General features: G+C 40.9%; 2 protein-coding genes and 1 long non-coding RNA gene across 4 annotated transcripts in view; 1 reads left to right on the forward strand and 2 right to left on the reverse strand.

Annotated features, from left to right (window-relative positions):
- The window catches only part of arhgap21b (Rho GTPase activating protein 21b), a 35,943-nt gene extending 32,348 nt beyond the window's left edge, over window positions 1–3,595 (reverse strand). Inside the window, exons 1-2 of one of the 2 annotated variants that reach the window (XM_037083268.1) lie at window positions 3,392–3,595; window positions 2,197–2,399 (exon numbers count right to left, since the gene is read on the reverse strand). In XM_037083268.1, coding sequence (XP_036939163.1) covers window positions 2,197–2,268 — 72 coding nt within the window. In that variant the 5' untranslated portion in view covers window positions 2,269–2,399; window positions 3,392–3,595. The remainder of the gene's footprint in view (window positions 1–2,196; window positions 2,400–3,391) is intronic. The other variant, XM_037083267.1, reaches the window with a different exon arrangement.
- Window positions 3,596–3,723: 128 nt separating this feature from the next.
- On the forward strand, window positions 3,724–4,810 carry LOC119010799. Its single transcript, XR_005072062.1, has 2 exons — window positions 3,724–3,976; window positions 4,170–4,810. It is a non-coding gene; the product is annotated as an uncharacterized LOC119010799 (long non-coding RNA).
- A 1,265-nt stretch (window positions 4,811–6,075) lies between these two features.
- prtfdc1b (phosphoribosyl transferase domain containing 1b) lies at window positions 6,076–14,654 on the reverse strand. Its single transcript, XM_037083270.1, has 9 exons — window positions 14,478–14,654; window positions 14,078–14,184; window positions 12,548–12,731; window positions 11,970–12,035; window positions 9,601–9,618; window positions 7,885–7,967; window positions 7,632–7,678; window positions 7,424–7,500; window positions 6,076–6,587 (listed from the first exon to the last, which is right to left on the reverse strand). The coding sequence occupies exons 1-9, from the start codon at window positions 14,523–14,525 to the stop codon at window positions 6,540–6,542; spliced, it is 678 nt and encodes a 225-aa protein (XP_036939165.1). The 5' UTR covers window positions 14,526–14,654; the 3' UTR covers window positions 6,076–6,539.
- Window positions 14,655–18,108: the final 3,454 nt, after the last annotated feature.

The raw sequence follows: 18,108 nt of genomic DNA on the forward strand, positions 1-18,108 counted from the left end.
AAAGGCTCTTATAGAAAACTCTGCTACAGATATCACACAGCAATCTCTGGACTGAAAATCCAATAACTGACCAGAGAAAACAAGAAGAGGAAGGAGAATTTAAGCAAACCCTGTGTGCCATTTGGATTCAGCTGCAATGTTTGAATACCATGCACTATTCAGCTGATAAAGCAGACAAACACTCCAGTGTAGAGGGAGAAAACACACCACAAGGCACAGACAAAATCTTAAAAAAAAAAAAAAGTTACTACACATCATTATATTGTTACATTATTATTACTATACATATTAAATGCGTTATTATACAATTATTTATCTGTCTTTCACAGTAATTCATTGCCAGCACAGTATATACACAAGTATATATATCTATCAGTCCAATTGTCAGAAAATAAGACAGACTACATGAGTAGTACCGTATAATAAGAGAAGAATGGATGAAGTCTTGTTTTACAAGCATGAAGAAGCAATCACTGCGAGACAAACAACTGAGACAAACCAACAGACGGATCATCCTATAATCACTGTTATGTTTAAAAGGTTCTGAATCCACCCTGAATCAAGTTTTTTAGGATCTCAACTCCAGTTCATCTGAATTCCATTTCACTACATTGAGACAATAACCAATCCTCCACCTGCATTGGCAACAAGGCCATGCTTTCTCAGAATAAAAACAAAGGCACACCCATCCATCATCAACATCTTTGATGTCTGAACTTTGTCAACTGAGGCAACCATAAACTGTTTATTTATGTTTGCAAAAAGTTAATTAAAAAAAATAAAAATCATCCAGTCAACAAACTTCTGAAATCATTAATGCCAGAGTGTCATCGTTTCCAGAAAATCCCAGGACCAAAACCTCTAGGGGGGTTTCCGGCTCAAAATTAGCACATGAATTGGTTTCTGTGGTAGCCTTATTAGAGGGGCAGCTAAAAGAAGGATTTCCACTGACTGCACTGCACTGTGCTGAGGTTTTTTTCCCCTCACACCATACTATCATTTAAAAAAGAATGTCTGAGATATGTTTCTTGTCTGTCATATAAAGATTTTTTAAAATGCAACAAGGGAACATTTTAATAATGAATACTAACACAGCATGTTGCCTGGAGTTAATTTCAGGATATTGTCTACTTCAGAATTGTTAGGTGCTATTACATTCATTCATTAAACTTATTTAGAAATTATGAGGCTGTATTCAGATTGTCATAAATGCAAAGGTAAACACAGCATCTGAGTTTATTTTGTTTTTTTGGCTGTGGCACAAGCTGTCTCTTCAGCATGGCTTCGGAATGAGATCTTGCTGTGTTTAATACCAAAAATCTACTTTCAGGGCTCTAGGAAAACTCAAAAGTATAAATGGCATAAAAACAAACCCAATAAAACTGAGTCTATTGCTCGCTAATTGACTTAATATCTTCTTGAGTACCAAGATAGGCTTTGCTCTCCTCATCTAAAATCAAATTTAGTTTGGTACATCGAGTCTGCTAGAAGTAACAACATAAGGAGCTTTCAATCCCTCATAAACAGACTATTCACAAAAAAGCGGGGGGGCTTAAGTGGAGAGCTGAATATTAGATTAAAGACAATCAAGAGAATGAAAGAAAACTATGGATTCTATAAATAGGTGCCCTTCCATTTCAAAGAGTGCGGGCTGGCTACCTAGTTTACCACTGAAGGACCTCATTCAGGAGACAAGCTTTCAGAGGAGCAGATGGTGTCCTGTCTGGTTTTACAGGGGTCACAGCTTAAAATCTGAAAGACGGGGTCTTGAATTATCTGCTTCAGCGCCACTGTCTCCTCCCACATCCTTCTGCGATGAGTTTGATTAAAATTTATGATATAATTTAGAACAGATCTGCAACAGAAACCTGTAATCTATGAAGATCTACCCGAGTAGATCAGGGGAGGCATAGACACATTTCTGGCACATATCTGACAGCTACAATTACCAAAAGAAGTAAAAAATAATGGGGCACTGGCGAGATAAAGAGCCAAATAATCCAGTCGGAGTTGTAACAAGCACAGACAGCTGGGCCAAAGTGTCAAACACATTACTACCCCCACACCAAGACCAAACTGAGAAGACACAGGGGCCAGAGAGTCAGTTGCCCCCAAAAATCACTTTCACGATCACCCTTTGAAAAATGCCATTCACCATTTTGACTCTGAATGAGAGGTTGGTGTTGTTGTGCTTACCTCACAGAAAGAAGATCTGGCTTGTTGTCTCTCATCATCTTCACAAGAATGAACCCAACGGGATGCCATCATTCGACTAAACTTAAAATCCAGTTATCCGTGAACGCCCACATCGAAAAGGTAACTCCAGCAGGATGCAAGAAAATATGTTCCACTTGGTCCGATTTACACCTCCATTCTTGCTTCTTGATTCATTAGTCCACCTGTTGCAAAAATGCAAAAAATAAAAAGGAGAAAAACAGAGATCTGTTATTGCTGCATTTTGTTTCGTTACAGACAAATCCCAAAGTGAACTGCTATGGTAGATATGGTATCTCACACTGTTCAAAACCAACACGAATCAATACCCCTGCTGTTTAAGGAACCTAATAGTAGACCATCCGTGCTTAATGTTGGACAATGAACATTGTGCAACAGGTCCTAACATAAAGCTATTTTCTACCAGCTGCTTGTGTGTCTCTTATCTGACTTAAAGTCAATACACCGAGCCTGGCTTGGAGTGATATTATCAATAACATGACGAAATTGCTTCGTAGTAACTGCCTCAAAAGTACTTTAAACTACATGTACACTTTATCGAGTATCACCTTAGGTTTCGTCGACATTAAGACAGCGATGTGGCAAACCACATCATCACGGCATTATTTACTCAACAAGAACATGAGCTTGTTGTCATCTGCATGAAGCACAACAAACGTGGAGAGTCAACGCTGCATAATGAATGGACGGCAACAAGTGAACTGCAGACGACATAAAGGTCCGTCACATTTGAATTTAAGTTACAACACACCTACACAACCGAGAATATAAGTTAGAGCACAAGTCGCTTAAAGTCACTGGCGTGTTTTCGAGAGGAAATCCCCACTTGAACGTGATATTTAAAAGACGGTGAATGTGAATTTCTCTTGTCCGAGATCGATGGTCAGCTCGAGCAAGAGCGTGTCGAGCTGTTGTTCTCAAGCGACCAACAAAAGGAGCTTCAGCTTTGCTGTTCTTAAATAAAAATGCCACCACAAAGGGGGTTAAAAGGATGGTGCGGGCTGTCGTAGCCACTTTTTGGCGTATTTACTACGCTGAACGCCGTCTGTAAAGCTTTGTAAAGTAGGCAAAAGCAACAGCCAAACCAACTGCGGCAACAGGCTGTTAGCGCTGCGGTTAGCATCCATGCTAACGGCTGGAGTTAAAACAAAGTTACCTGTGTAGTTGTGAGGAGTCATCGCAGGCGGGCGGCGGCGGTTGTGTCCGTAAAAGCGAGCAGAACAAGTAAAATCATTGCGTGGGAGCTCCAAGATGGTCAGGCGTTGTCATAATTTAATATACTTTTGAGTACAAGCGTCTTCCCGGTGATTATTCCAGCCCCACTCAGGGGAGGCGCATGGTGTAGTTTTGTAGCTGGAATTTTCTTTTTCTTTTTTTTCGCTTCCAGCGTCCCCGACTCTCTGGGAGTCCACCTTCGGTCAACAGGACACTCTCGGCCAATCACAAGCGGCGTTGCATTCGAGCGAGCCAATCAGGCGCGAGCTTACAAAAAAAAGTCGCCACTCGCGGCACTGTTGGAGACGTGGTGTTTTCCAACAGTTTCAACGCAGTTCAGGCGAGTTGAAGGGAGCACGGTGACTGTTTCTGCAAGACATAGCAAAAGAACAGCTCAGGGGTTTTTTTTCTCAACCTTGCTCGCCTTCGTTTCAGTTCAACAACGAGGCTGAACGAGGAGTCACATGTCTTGGTTCACAGTGAGGTCGAAGCGGGGTTGGCATGTGGATGGCAGTGGATGTGGAATGTGAGTTCACACATGCCACACTGTGTATTAATCTCAGCTCTCATCGTGCTGCTATTGTATACTCCCCAGAGCGAATTATTTAGGTTAAATGCACACACACACTATCGTAAACATATTGTAGATGTGGACTAAAACACGAGCTGAGAGTCTCAGGGCCCTGAAACATGTCCTCTTTATTCCTCCCCAACATAAGGGACCACCTGTTCCTGGGATCGGCAGCTTTTGTTGCAGAGGTCAGTCCAGGGAGGAGACTTTCACAAAGCTGTCCTTCCCAGCCAGTTCTACTTCCAGTGGCTCTACTGAGGACTACAATATAATGTGTAAATGTTACAGAGAAACCCTGTGAGCTACTCCTCTAATTAAGTTAAATAACCAGGTACCAATTTTTACTTTACTACTTTTTTGAGGAAAATATTGTTTCTTTTTCTCCACTATATTTATGCGAGAGGCCCTTTTCTCTTTTCAGGTTCAGCTTTACATACAAATCAAGCAACATTACTGTAGTGCCAATCACTAGTTAAACTGGAGCAGGTCTAAACCATTCTCTTTAAAGCAGCATTGTGTAGTTTGGTGGAAACATTTTTATTACAAGAGAAATCTTCATTGTCTGATTTTTACTATGCCCAAACATTCAGGTCTGAACAAACTGAATAAACAAACCGAGCTTAAAGGACAACACTATTTAATTACTGTCTTACTCTGTGTACATGTGGCCTTGCCATCTTTCTAGCTCCAAACAGTGTTCTGAGGACCTTGTTTTCTTTTGAGAACATCTTGTTTATTCAGCAATGGAAAAAAATAAATATTTCTAAGTTTGTATAATTACCTCAATGACATTGTGAATAGTTTGAATTTCTTCTTAAACTATGCTGTGCAGAAAAATTTAACAGTAAAAGGCATTAAAACATTAAGGCAACATTAAAATTGTAATATATAATATTCACATGGGTCAATTTTCTGCACAACTTATATTTTTCTTTTTCTTTTTTTTCTAGAAATACATCTGTGCTTTTACTGTGTAGGACTTTTACCATTAATAGTGCATTTACAGCTGACTCAAACATTGGTTGGTAATATTGCAACTCTATGGGAGTACTTCATCAAGTTTTTAAGTCTGGGAGCTAAATTCTGTTGAAAGGTCAGAGAGTCAATCCACTGTAATCCCCAGCAGACCTCCGTACCAAGAAAGAAGGAAAAAAAAAAAGTTTTGTCTTTGTAGCACTTTATGTTCCCCAGGAGTCATATGTCAGGTGTGTACAAAGAGCACAGCAGCTCAACACAACGGACTCCCTTTTGTTCCTTTTTCTAGTTCATTTGCAGTTAACCTATTTTTATTCAACCAAAAGAAAGCAGCAGTAACCTGATGTTTCAGGATGCAGCTTTGGCCAGTCTTGAAAAATGGAAAGGCACAATAATCCAACCGTCAACGCAAAGTTTAGGAGGGTTGGAGACTGAGGAGGACGTTCGTACAAAGATTTCTCCCCAGCAGCTTTTTAGATATTCAAGGATTGTTTAAAAATAAACAACTATCATTTTGTCTGTCTTGGGAGAGGGATCCTTCCTCTGTGGCTCTTCTTGAGGTTTCTTCCATCTTTTTCTTCCTGTAATAAAGTTTTTTTTTTTTTTTCTCAATATGCCGAGTTCCTCACTCAAATCGAGGGTCTAAAGGACAGAGGATGTTATTTCACTGTACAGTTTGGAAAGCCTGCTGGGGCAATGTGATTGTGGGCTACATAAATAAAATTGATTTAATTTCTTTTGACCATTCAACATGCTGTGTCAATGACCCAATGTATCATTACCCGGAAAAAAGTGTGAGTTACAAGTTTTTTTCTATCTTACAAAAGATAAACCGAGACAAGTCAACTGCGAGTGTGAGAACACAGAACAAAGACGTGTTAAAAATACTTTACTGAAATTAATTATAAAAGGAAATACAGAAATGTCAGAAGTATCCCACTATACATCACGTACTAAAAAACAAGAGGTAGTTAGCGCTTTTTGCTAGTGTTTACAGAACTACTTTTTTTAGCCCCTGAGCATTAAAAAGGTGGCAGCAGGAGAACTACCGAAAAGGCAATGAACAGGTCAAGAAAGTGTAAACTTCTAACACTAATTTAATAAACAAAAAAACAGCTCCCTTTTAGTTGCTCCCTCATCACAGACTGACTTAAAAATCACATTCATACAGGTCATGATTATCAAGTTATCAACGTTGCATAAAAGAGGAAGTAAAACTGAGACGGTGTATGAGTTAGAGTCAAACCACCAACAGACGCATGAGACCTCTTCCAAGTGAATTAGATCTGTAAGTAAGATTACAACTTCAAAACGATGGCGCTGGCTAAAAATTAACAGTTTAATGTCAGTTCCTATTGTTAGAAACAGATCAACGTTTCATAGAAAGGAATGTCGTAACAAAACAGGAGATGCTTGGGATTAAATGTCACGATAGCAGCTGTAAGTGAACGGCATCTCGGGGAAAATGTTCAGGCTTTCCGTCAGATGACATCTGTGTAACAGTCACCTCTTTCGCAATCCTGTGGGGATTTTTTTTTTTTCTTTAAATCTTGTATTTCATCTTCCCATTTTCACTGATCACACAGATATGCTAAAAGAGAAAAAGAGAGAGACAAGATAAACGACAGTCAAAAGCCAGAACATGTTATTCAATACAAAAATGTCTTCATTTAATGCCTGTTTGATGGTCAGTGTTACGAGAACGGTTGTTCCTAACGACTTGTTCCCTGAAGTTTAAATTTAGACTAGTTGACTTCTCTGAAAGAAAGAAAACACTCTCAAAGATCTGAAACTTTATTTCAGAAAAATATGAAAATTTGTATTTTTAAATGCTGCTATAATATGTAGCACACCATTCTACTAAACATGATGAACAATAAGAAGTTAAAGGAGACGTATTATGTTTCAGTTTTATTTACTTCCTTCACTGTTTTCCATCTTTTCTCTCCCACAGCAAACACTGCTCCTGAAACGCCTCGTCAGTAGTCCCGCCTTTAAGTCCGTGACATCATACTACGTCACCATGTCACACATTTGCATAATTTATGCCTAGCAGCTCTGCTCTGTTGTTGTTAGCAGTGCTGGCTTAGGCATGTGTGAGTCAACCAATCAGAGCAGACTGGGTATTAAGGAGGAGGCGCCTTAAAATGGAGCAGGGGGGGAATACAGTGCTGTGATTACTGGACGGTGTTAGTGAAAGATTTTTATTTTATATATAGCAACTTTATCTTTCAGTAAAAAAATTCCACCAACTAAAATGTGTTCAATAATAAAGTAATAATAATTAAACCATGAGTATTTCTGGTGCTGACTGACGAGGGGTATCAACGTTTAATCACGCACGTCTCTAGTTTCCAGGAAGATATTACAAGCTCTCCCCTTAAACTGACTCACGGTTCTCTCACATAGAAAACAGGCACGACTTACATTTAGGTCTCTAAAATACTCATTGTAGTCTAAGGCATAGCCAACCACAAAGCGATTGGGTATCTCAAAGCCAACATCTGAAAGAGAAAGATAAAGAGGAACATTAATTGCCAGCATTTCCACGGTCCACTGACTCACTGACTGACAAGCTTCGACAATTATTTTAACTGAGTCATAAAGCAGATAAAAGGGTTGGTCAGGTACATACAATCAGGGAGGCATGCCCAGTTATGAGGTACCCTCTTCACCAGCAGTCTGTGGGAGAAGAGCAGACAGTAACATAAGATATCTCTCCATGTTACGTAGGATGTCAAGGGGCAGTATTCATTTTAAAAAAGTCAATTATTCTTTCTTGGTCTCTCCTTCTCTCTAGTCTAGACTAGGAGGCGGAAATTGAGTGATTCACAAAGCAGGGCAACTGGGCCGGTTTTGTTTTTGAGGTCTTCACAGCCATAACTTACCCTGCTACTTTGATCATTTTGGGCCCGAAGGCTTCGACATGCTTCAGTAGAGTCTTCATTGTCTTTCCGGTGCCAACAATAGCCTGTAATAGGAAAGACAGAGAAACTGGATTGAGAAAGCAAACAGGGAAATGCCGACCTCAAGCAGATTTCTCTCAAACTGGAGAAAAGAGGAAGAAGTTGGTCACAATGTACTTTTTTGAGCCTTTTTCTAAAAAATACTTGATGGGAAAAAGGGAATTTAAAAAAAGCCCACGTGATCTTTTACACATTACCGCCTCTGACCTCTCGCTTTGGGAAGAGGTTAAAGTAGTGGTGGAACGAAGCCACATTAGTGTGCCTTGCCACCTTTGTCACATAGATGTAGGTCAACATGCCCTTCGTATAGAAAGGATTGTATTTACACACTCCACTTAACATTTTTCACTTGACAGGGTTTAAAAAGAGGGTAAAAGTTGGTGTTAGACGGTTCTCTTTTGATAATCCTGTTTCTTAATTTGAATATAACCTAAGCAGAAATAGGACAAGCTTCAGGAAGAAGTCAAATAAATGTCACTTTATATTTTGCCTCTCAGCTTGTTTTCAAATGTTGTTCTAATGTGTTCTTTGCCACCACCATGTGTAAAGCACTTTAAGCTGCCAGTTTTAGAGAGCTGTTAAACAAATAAACCTGCCGTGACTCACATATGGTCACCATTCAACAGCCAGTCAGTCATCCTGATTGTAACGATTCCACTATAAATACTCTCTACCCTATGCCCCTCTGAATTACACTGATGACTGACAATTCATTCATTATAAAACAGAAGCTACCAGTCCTAACCGCTAGCTGCACAGCTAATTGAGCTAACTAGCTTAGCACAGCTGCAGCAGTCGCATACGAGTATGAATTTGACAGGTGGTCAGATCTCACATATTGCACCAATCATCACCTATCAAAGCTGATTTTGGCTAGCCTGTTAGCAAGCAGTTCAGCAACATCAGCATTTAATCAGAGCCGTGTCTCTGTCACCTGATGAGTGTAAGTCCAAAGTTCACTCGCTCCCTCTCACAGCAGCAAGGGTGAACTAAAATAGTAAATTTACAAGCCATAGACCAAAAGCTCAAAGCTGCAAACATGCTCCTTAGAGCTGAGGGGAGTTGGTGATGTCACATTGTACATGGCCATTTCTGTCAATGTTACCCACGGTAAAACTACAGGCTTAAAAAGGCACTCATTTAATGATGGATAAAAAAAAATGAAGTCAAGGAAATGCTGCAATAAATACAATTCCATTACTTCCTGCAGTACCAGTCAGCCATGGAATGACCTCAAGGCCACAGTGACAGATGTTTGAGCATTGACTAATGACTGTTTCAATGTGATGTATCATGTGATGTCTGAGAGTGTACAGAAAATAACAATCACTGAATGACCTAACTGACTCTTTCCTATAAATGTCATTTCTTCACTAGTGCACCTCCCAATACCGGATTCAATTATTGTGCGACCGGGCAAAGTTTATGATCCGGTTGGAAAAAAACAGCACTGATTTGCAAAATATGGGTCAACCCATTAAAAAAAAGTTTTCTTAGGACAAACTCCTGTAGAACAGAGGGGAAAAAAACAACTTTAAATGCCTCCTTTTGACCTGGATAGCCGACAAAGCAGGAAATACAATAGGCCTATTTGGTGAAGAGGAAAAACAGAAATGCATAAAAACAAAGCTGACTCACCTCCACAATCAGTACGTTCTTATGAGAGCATGTTGGGGGGGAGAAGAGAGGGAGGGAAGCACACAATTATTATTAGTTGGGAACAGATAATAAACTACTGTATCTCCTGATCAACCACAAACACATTCACGACAACAGTCGCACAGACACATGGAGAAGTAGAAGAAGATTTTGTTGTTGTTGTTGTTGTTGAGAGCAGCAGAGAACAAAATGAAAAACAAAAGTCAGATTGGATACAGTCCTTCCTTTGAAAGTCACACCGAAAATAGCCGAGATTCTGAAAAAATGTTTATCTAATCAAATGGAGGCGACTGGGCAGCGGAGTCGCTCTCCAGTTCAACTTAGCTGGGTCGAGATAAAAACAAAACTTTAACTGCCGTGTAACTGTATGCAGTTTACTTTACCCTTCAAACGAAAGGTTCAGCCAAACACGAAGTCATGCTTTTTTGTGGGCCTCATTATTCATACAGACTTATTTAGACTACAGTAAACCCTGGAGAAATGTGAAAGGAACGAGCTATATATTAAAAAAAAAAGGGGAAGCTACTGCCAGTCAGACACACACACTGCAGGGAGGTGAAGGCGTTGAACTATATTAATATGCTCCCTGTCACACAATGAGTTCACTTCTTCCAGCAAAACATGGCAGCGCTGTGTTACAAACAGACGACTAAATTTAGTTGTACATCACAGGGAGCTCAGGGATTTCACAGGCACACTTAAAATACTGTGAGCACGGCAGCCGGCAGTGACTCAAGCTTACTACCTCATATCCTATTCATGTTTCAGGCATTTATGCCACGCCTGGCTACAGAGCACATTAGTGTGCGCAAGTGTGCTCAGCTAAATAGGGGTGTGTGTGTGTGTGTGAGTGTGAGAGACCGAGAGTTCAGATCAGCTGATTTATATTACCTAGAAATACTCTCGCTGACTTATGACTCCGGTAGAAGCGGGTGAGTAATTCAGCCACGTGTCAACACACACACACCCACATATGCATGCACAGATGCGTGGAGAGAGATAAAGATGAGCGTGCGTGTGGACGTGAACACTCGGCAAACAAGTTGTGGAGATTCACACTCTCAGCTAAAGAGAAGCACCTGGACAAAAACTGAAAAATGTGAACGACGGGTGTGGGATGGTTGTGCTTGAAAAGACAAGAAACAGTTCATTGATCAAATCAAGAGAGGGAGGTTGTTTTAAAAGATGTATCAGATACATGCAAATAAAAACAAAATTTATTGCTATTCAATAGTTTAAATGCCCACCAAGTCATTTCTGCCGCTGTAGGGGTCTCCTCAAAACCATAATTTTCCTTTCAAAGGGCTTAGATGACTACTTATTGGGGCTATACTTAACTGGTAACAATTTATACATGTTTATCACATCTTTATTGGCCACATGTGAACAGATGTTAACACAACCTGAAACATCGGATGTTCCCCGTCTCTCCCGGTTCCCTTAACAAGCCTGTAGACGGTCCTAAGGACGTGACTTTAAGCACGTTCTCGGCTGACTCGTCTCAGTTCCTCTCTCCGCTTCACTGACAGAGAGCAACAGTAGCTAATGTTAGACTTATCGACCTGCTTCCAGCCCAATAAAGAAATTCCACAGAGCCCTTCTGAGATGAAAAAAGGGGATTGGAATCCCAGATTCCCTTGACTGATTGATTGATTTCCTGCGCAGCCGGCCATGCTCAGAAATTAAAAATAATATTAAGGGATCCTATACATTTAAACAAAAACAGCATAAACCATATCATTTTATTTCACTTTATTCCTCTAGAAATCATCTCACAATCTCAATTCAGCTCTTGGTCAGGTATCAAATTTCACCCACAGTAAAAATGAAAGACTCTGATCCACTAAAAGTCAGCACATAAACACACACACCTGCATGTACTCCAGTCATGTGGTTGTACCGACTCTGATTACATGACAACAAGACAAGCAGACTAAAGACTAAAAACTAGACCACTGTCGACCTCCTGATCCACTATGACAGCAGGTAAATTCTCCCATTCACACTGAATTTCTCCACTGAGATGAAGCCGAATAAGGCCGCTAAACAATTACATTACAACTGTCGGCATCTGATCACCGCTGGGTTTGTCAGAAACTGCCATCTTTGATCTCCTCTACAGAGGCACTGAACCATTTCCTCAGGATGGAAAGGGAGATGGCAGATTAGAGGTAAGGCTGCCCTCTTGAGGCTGACATCCATCAGTACCCTCCATCTCCATCTCCACGTCACTGGTCACTGTTTGTTTTATTGAGCTAGAACTCATAATGATGTTCCACCAGGTTCGAATTCTGCTCTTGATTAAAAGCCAGGGTGTTTTTAAATAGCGTAGATAAGAGGAATATCACCTTTCCAGCTAAAAAAGATAAATCCTCCGCTCCGAGTATGTGGAGATCCTCCGTCGACTGGTCGTTCTGAGGACACAGGGAGACAAAAAGGTGAAAATAAATGAAGGAATGTTTAAATAACATGCCGTGCTGAAACATCTGGGTGCATTCCCAACGGAATCATGAGTCAAATGGAAATGGAAATGTCAATGTGTTAAGTAAAGCACATTATTTGGCCTTTTGGTGTAAATTTTTTCATTAAGATTCCACATTTATCAACAGAACTTGAACTAATTTCTGACTTTAAGCTCAAAGTCTGTTTATATCACAGCACAGTTACATAATTTCAGTGTACTCATGTCAGAGTCTGTGGTTTCTCTGACTGAGCTTCGATGCGGCCGCATGAAGCAGCACATTCGAGGCAACTTTACACAAAGATACCTCTGTCATAATGTACGCAACATAACTCGCACGTCTTCTGACTAAGTCATGGGACTCCACCATCATGATAGATCATGTTAACCGTGAAAGACTTCCTCTCCGTTCTCACGCCACTCCAGTCAAACGGTGTGCGTGTGAAGCAGCGAGCGGCGGCTCACCAGGTAGCTCTTGAGACGGATGAAGTGGACCCTCATGGGGATCGTGCGGTTGGAGTTGCGGCTCAGAGCCTTGATCCTGTCCACCAGGTCGGCACAGAACTGGTAGCCTCCTTTCAGCACGCACAGCACCACGATGTCATGGTCCCCCAGGTCGTCCATGATGTTTCGGGCCAGACGCTCCGTCCTGTAAGACAGTGTGACAGGTGAACTCCAACGCTCACACATAAACACATAAACACATTTCACCGGGGTTTGGTGGAAGGTTCGGCCTCCGGCTGAGGAGAAAGTGAACAAGTTCTGGGGGGCAGATCAAGAAAGTTTCAAACTATTTCTTCACAATAAAAGATACTACAACTGGGCAATAATACACTTGGAAAAAAATACACAAGGAAAAACAGCATCATACTACTTGTCCACAATAATTCTGAGTGGACCTGAAACCAAGTATTCATTGGTCATTTCTTTGCTGCCTCACAGCTTCTTTGAATATGAAAATCTGTTTGCTTTTCTTCATCATACGTGAGAGTAAAACTAACATATATGTATTCTGGACCGTCACTAGGACCATCAATCATTCAATTAACAAGCAAAATAACAGGTGAGTTCATCAGGTTAGCGGGTTGCAGCTCTAATTCTTAGCATTTATAATTCTATAATAAAGATGTTTCTTGTTCACGCTTTTAGATGAACAGTGAAATACAGTTAATCCCTTCGGACTAGGGGTCGACTCTTTTACAGCTTTCGTCAGGACCATTTATTAGAAATCGAGAAGACTGAAAATAGATACTTGGGGCCGATATTCATCTGCAGTAAAAATGAAACTCTTTGTGTCAAAATTTCTTTAAAAAAAAACCCCAAACCAAACAAAACAAAAAACAGTGATGAAATAAACCAAAGTCAATTTTTTGGGTACTTAACTTCAGTACTTTGATATGCTGCTACTTTATACTTCTTCTCTACAACTTTTATTTGATACACTTAAGTTACTTTGCAGATAGATTTGGGATAATTCTGTGTTTACATGACATGTCACCGATCATATCTTGTTGTCGGCGGGACATCGTGTGAAAGGATCCTGCAGGAGCACATTTTAAACTTAGTGTGTACCGAAAAATCACTAAGACTGTCACCAATACTCGAAAAAATGTTGAATATCAGCCTGATAATCGATATACCCAAACTCTACATTTTTCAAATTCTGTGATTCTGTAAATTCTGCTATATTCTGTATAGTCTTTATCTTCTATCATGTGAATTAGCAAAAAAAAGTATAAATAGTCATGAATCAAATTCAACCTAGTCACACACCCTCATATTGGGCCTGACTGAAAAAAACCATGACGTCTTGTGACAGTCTGTGTATTTAGATGCTGATAAAAGATTCAAATGTTGCCAAGAAATCAATCTAAACTCCATGAACTGTAGTAGGCCTGTGCTTATAACTGAACATTCATAAATTGTTTTTGTGTGCTTGTTGTTATCAGATGTGTCAACACATATCCACGCCTGCCCCCAGCTTCGGTGTGGTACCTGTCCATAATGACGCCATGAGGGATGAACACGCAGTCTAGATCTCCGGAGTAGTGAGCCGGGTAGCTGAAGAGGTCTAAACTGTAGCCCGGCCAGTCATCCTCAATCTGAGAGGGAACACATGAACATTACGATGCAGTTTAGGCATCAACAAAACAAACAAAAAATCAATCTGCAGAAAGCGAGCCAGAGAGACACTCGTGGCCCCTGCAGGAGGGAAAAAAAACAGAAACGCATCTACAAGGTGCGTGAAGTTGCGTGAATGCGCAGCAGCCCAGCCTGCGTGTGCGCACACGGGTCAGAAACTTTTTTTCTCTGCTGTGCTCGGGCGCCATGCAGCACTTGTCTCCGTCGTTGTGTGTGTGTGTGTGTGTGTGTGTTTGTTTTCTCGTTTCATTACCACAATCCCGCCGCTTCTCCCGTCAGGTTGGACGGCGACGTCTGCCATGTTGGTTGTTTTTCCGCCGACACAAGCAGGCTCTTGTCTTGGTGGGAAAGTGGTGGTGCAGCTTTTCTGGGGAATCACAGGCACCGAGAGGAGAGAGGGAGGCGGAGGTGGAGGAGGAGGAGGAGCATCCAGAGAGAAGAAATGTTGCCATCTAACGCCCAACAGTCAGCGTGAGCCCCCTCTGTGGTGTGCTGTTGAGCTCTGCAGCCACCAGAGGCGACACAACACCGATGTGTGACCCTGCACAGGGCTGCGGGGCGCTGAGGGGCCTCAGTGTGAAGCCGAGCCGGGGCCGACAACCCACGGCTGGTTTGACTCATGCGATGAGTGCTCAGTTCTTGTTTTCTTAGTAAAAAAAAAAAAAAAAAGTAAGGCCTTCATTCAGATTTTAACTTGAATGTGGTTTTGTTGAAGAAGTTTCAATCTGAGGAGAAAGATTCACTGATAACTACTAAACAAGCTCTCCTTGTTTCTATGTCTGAATAAACTGAATAGACAAACTGAGCTTAATGGACAACACGGTTTCATACCGTTTTACTTTCTTTGTAAGTGGCGGACCCTGCCACCTTTCTAGCTTACAGCAGTGTTCAGGGGACGTTTTTTTCCTATGAGAAGAGCTTGTTTATTCAGTTATGGGTAAAATAAATACTACTGAGTTTGTATTATTACCTCAGTGTTGTGAGTAAAATGAGTCTTCTGTCTCCAAAACTACACAGTGCCACTTTAACGGAGTAACAACTATTGTATCTGCCTCAGAAATGCAGCAGAGTGAAGAAGCAGAAAAGGAGCTAAAGTGAAGTAAGTGAGTAAATGTAGGCTACTTATTTACTATTGACCACTGGTTACAATATAAGAATACTACAAATTAGTGTTCCTGCATTAGAAAAGTACAACATGATAGTATCAGCAAAAAGGGATGTAAGTATTAATATTACAAGTTTCAGAGTTACATTACTTTATGTGTAATTGGAGCAACACTTTAGAGGAGCTAATTCTGACAGCTGTACATACTCTACAACGGTTCAATCCATACAATACATATGTAGTTAAAATCTGTTGATACCTGTATTGATTCAGCTGATGTGAAGTAAATGTAGTCGAGTCATAAGTACAAAGTGGAGTTGCAGACAAGCTGGAATACTCAACAAAGTGCATCAAACAAAGACATCATTGAATCGTCGCTGTTTTGAAATACAGGGACATACACAAGAATGTGAAAAATGTGAACAATCTGCGTCATGAACTCCTGCAACAGAAGAAGAAAAAAAAATCAGCCACAGAAGGGGAGGAGAAAGAGAAAGAGAACAAGAGAGATCAGCAGCAAAGACAAGAAGAAGAAATGTCATCCTCCTCTGGGCTGGACATGAATGTTACACCAGTGAGAAAAAAAGGCAAAACAGTTTCCATTCGGTGCCAACAAAACAGATCACAATATTCCCAGTGAGCAATAATGGAACTCAGCCCTCTCTGATTTAAAAACCTCTGCTATCATGTGGATGATACAAAACGTGTTCACATCGCCATCTTGTGGAGAGGGACGGACACTTCCGCATCCATGTTTTCTCCTCTGTTTGGTCTGATCTGTTTTTAATCAAATTTATTATTCACATATTTTTGATTCACACGCCCTCTCAAACAGTATTTCACCCAATTTGAAAAAAATAAAATAAAATAAAACAAAACAAAACAAGAGAACAGTATGTAATTTAAGAGATCCAGATGCCACACCCAATCTCCTGTGCACAAAAAAATCTGTGTGTGAGAGAGAGTGTGTGAATGAGTGAGTTTCGGATGAAGCTCCCATGTGGTCGGTGAGTCCAGCAGCAGCAGCAGGTCTGTGCTGTTGTGTCACTGCACATTAAAGCAGCGTGCCGGGCTCCGTCGTGAGGGGGCAGACAAGGTGTCTGGGCCACCCACCCTCTCTCCTCCTCCGCAGCTGTAATTATAAACAGTGGTACAATGACAGCTGGGGAGGCAGATGTCAGCGGCAACGTTAGATTTCAATCAGCCCGCACAGTGTCGACACTGCTGAGGAATGAGGAGGTGTAAAAAGCCACGCCGCATGACGAAATCCCTCCAAAATGCCAGAAAGCCGTTATTATTCCCTGCACAACTTACTCCACGACATGTTTGTGTTTCAGAGCAGACTTTGATGTTGTGATAATCACGAGCGTCCAGCAGCAACAAGCCAGGAGACGTTTTCAGATGAAGTCTTGTCAGATTGTTTTTGATGCCCCTCTCTGTGGGTGAGAGCCGGCCCGGCTCCTTCGCTGCCCTCCAGGCGCAGGGGAGCAGTCTGGCTTTGGCATTTCACACTCGCTCAGCAGTCAAGGCCTGTGACCGTCCGCAGTCTCCACAGCCAACTGCTCCCTTACATACCCTCGCCCCTGTTGTTTGGCCAATTATGAATATTCAGCCGCTGTGAAAGTAATTCTGTCAGACATGCAACTGTCCAGCCGGATAGTGTCAGTGGTGCTGCTCGGTGCGTTTGAAGGGAGGATCTCACAAGGACACGACCATTCTTTTCACTCACTATCAGATTTGCACATGTATGATGACAAACAAAGTGACTGCAAGATGACCTAAATAAAACATGTTGGATATTCTTCTGTCTTTCTTTGTTTGACCAAAATGTGATTAGGATGTTCCTGTGGTCCATTGTTGTAAAAAAAAAAAAAAAAAAGGTTGATCACGACCATCACAAACATGAGCTCTGGAGGTTATTTTGAATCAATACCACAGAAGAAGAGCATTAAGTGTGCAGACATTTGCAAAATAAAGGCTGGTTTGAGTGATATTTGCTACAGTGACTGGTGGGTGTGAGAGAGAATGATTGAATTTTTCTTTCGTCATTCATTCATTCATTCATTCATTTGTTCATGAGAAACTTTACAACGGGAAAATGTGGCACTTTAAAATAAGCAAGACAACTTTCATGGTGTTAGGATTTAATGAAGCTGTTTCCTGTTTTATTTTGTAGTTTATATTCCCCTGTTGTGTTTTGGTTTGTAAATCAGCCTCTGTGTGTTTCAGACAGTGTTTTCATTTCAGTCTTTGTTGGCTCGTCTGTGTTTCCTGTGTCTGCTCTCTTCGTTTTCATTGGATTCTCCTTTGCCTGCTTTTGTTTGTCTTCAATTAAAATGAGAACTGTGACACTCTGCTCACGTGTTGTTCCATGTATTGCTTTAACTTCAATTAATCCTCTGGTTTGTTTGCTCCCAAAAAAGGAATCAGTGTTCTTCTTATCTTGAACCTGTTCTTGCTTTTTGTCTTTTTCATGTTGAGTGTAACTTTGTTTTTGTTTGTTTTTTATCATATTATTTTTCCACAACACAATGGAGATTATGAATCCATCTTCATTCTTTTCTTGGCTGTTGCAGATCTGGTGATCTTAAATTCTGGTTAAGCGGTGATGTGTGGTTTAAAATTCAGAGTGATGCAGCGCTATCGAGTTTGAGATTGGATTAAGCATCATTGAATGAAAGGACACTGTTGGGCTTTGGCAGAGGTATGTGCTCAACTGAGAGCTATTCTAGTTATTAATATTATCACTATTAATATTATAATTAAATGCAAATATGAC

The sequence above is a fragment of the Acanthopagrus latus genome, chromosome 21 (assembly GCF_904848185.1).
Source record: "Acanthopagrus latus isolate v.2019 chromosome 21, fAcaLat1.1, whole genome shotgun sequence".
Lineage (NCBI taxonomy): Eukaryota > Metazoa > Chordata > Actinopteri > Spariformes > Sparidae > Acanthopagrus > Acanthopagrus latus.

Bases quoted from the DNA above. Each gene is read 5' to 3' on its own strand.
- prtfdc1b (XM_037083270.1), bottom strand. From the start codon at position 14,525: ATGGCAGACGTCGCCGTCCAACCTGACGGGAGAAGCGGCGGGATTGTG. The intron at 12,732-14,077 runs GTACCACACCGA...ACTGTCTTACAG, and splicing joins CATGGCGTCATTATGGACAG to GACGGAGCGTCTGGCCCGAA. The intron at 7,501-7,631 runs GTATGTACCTGA...TTTCTCTTTCAG, and splicing joins CTGGGCATGCCTCCCTGATT to ATGTTGGCTTTGAGATACCC.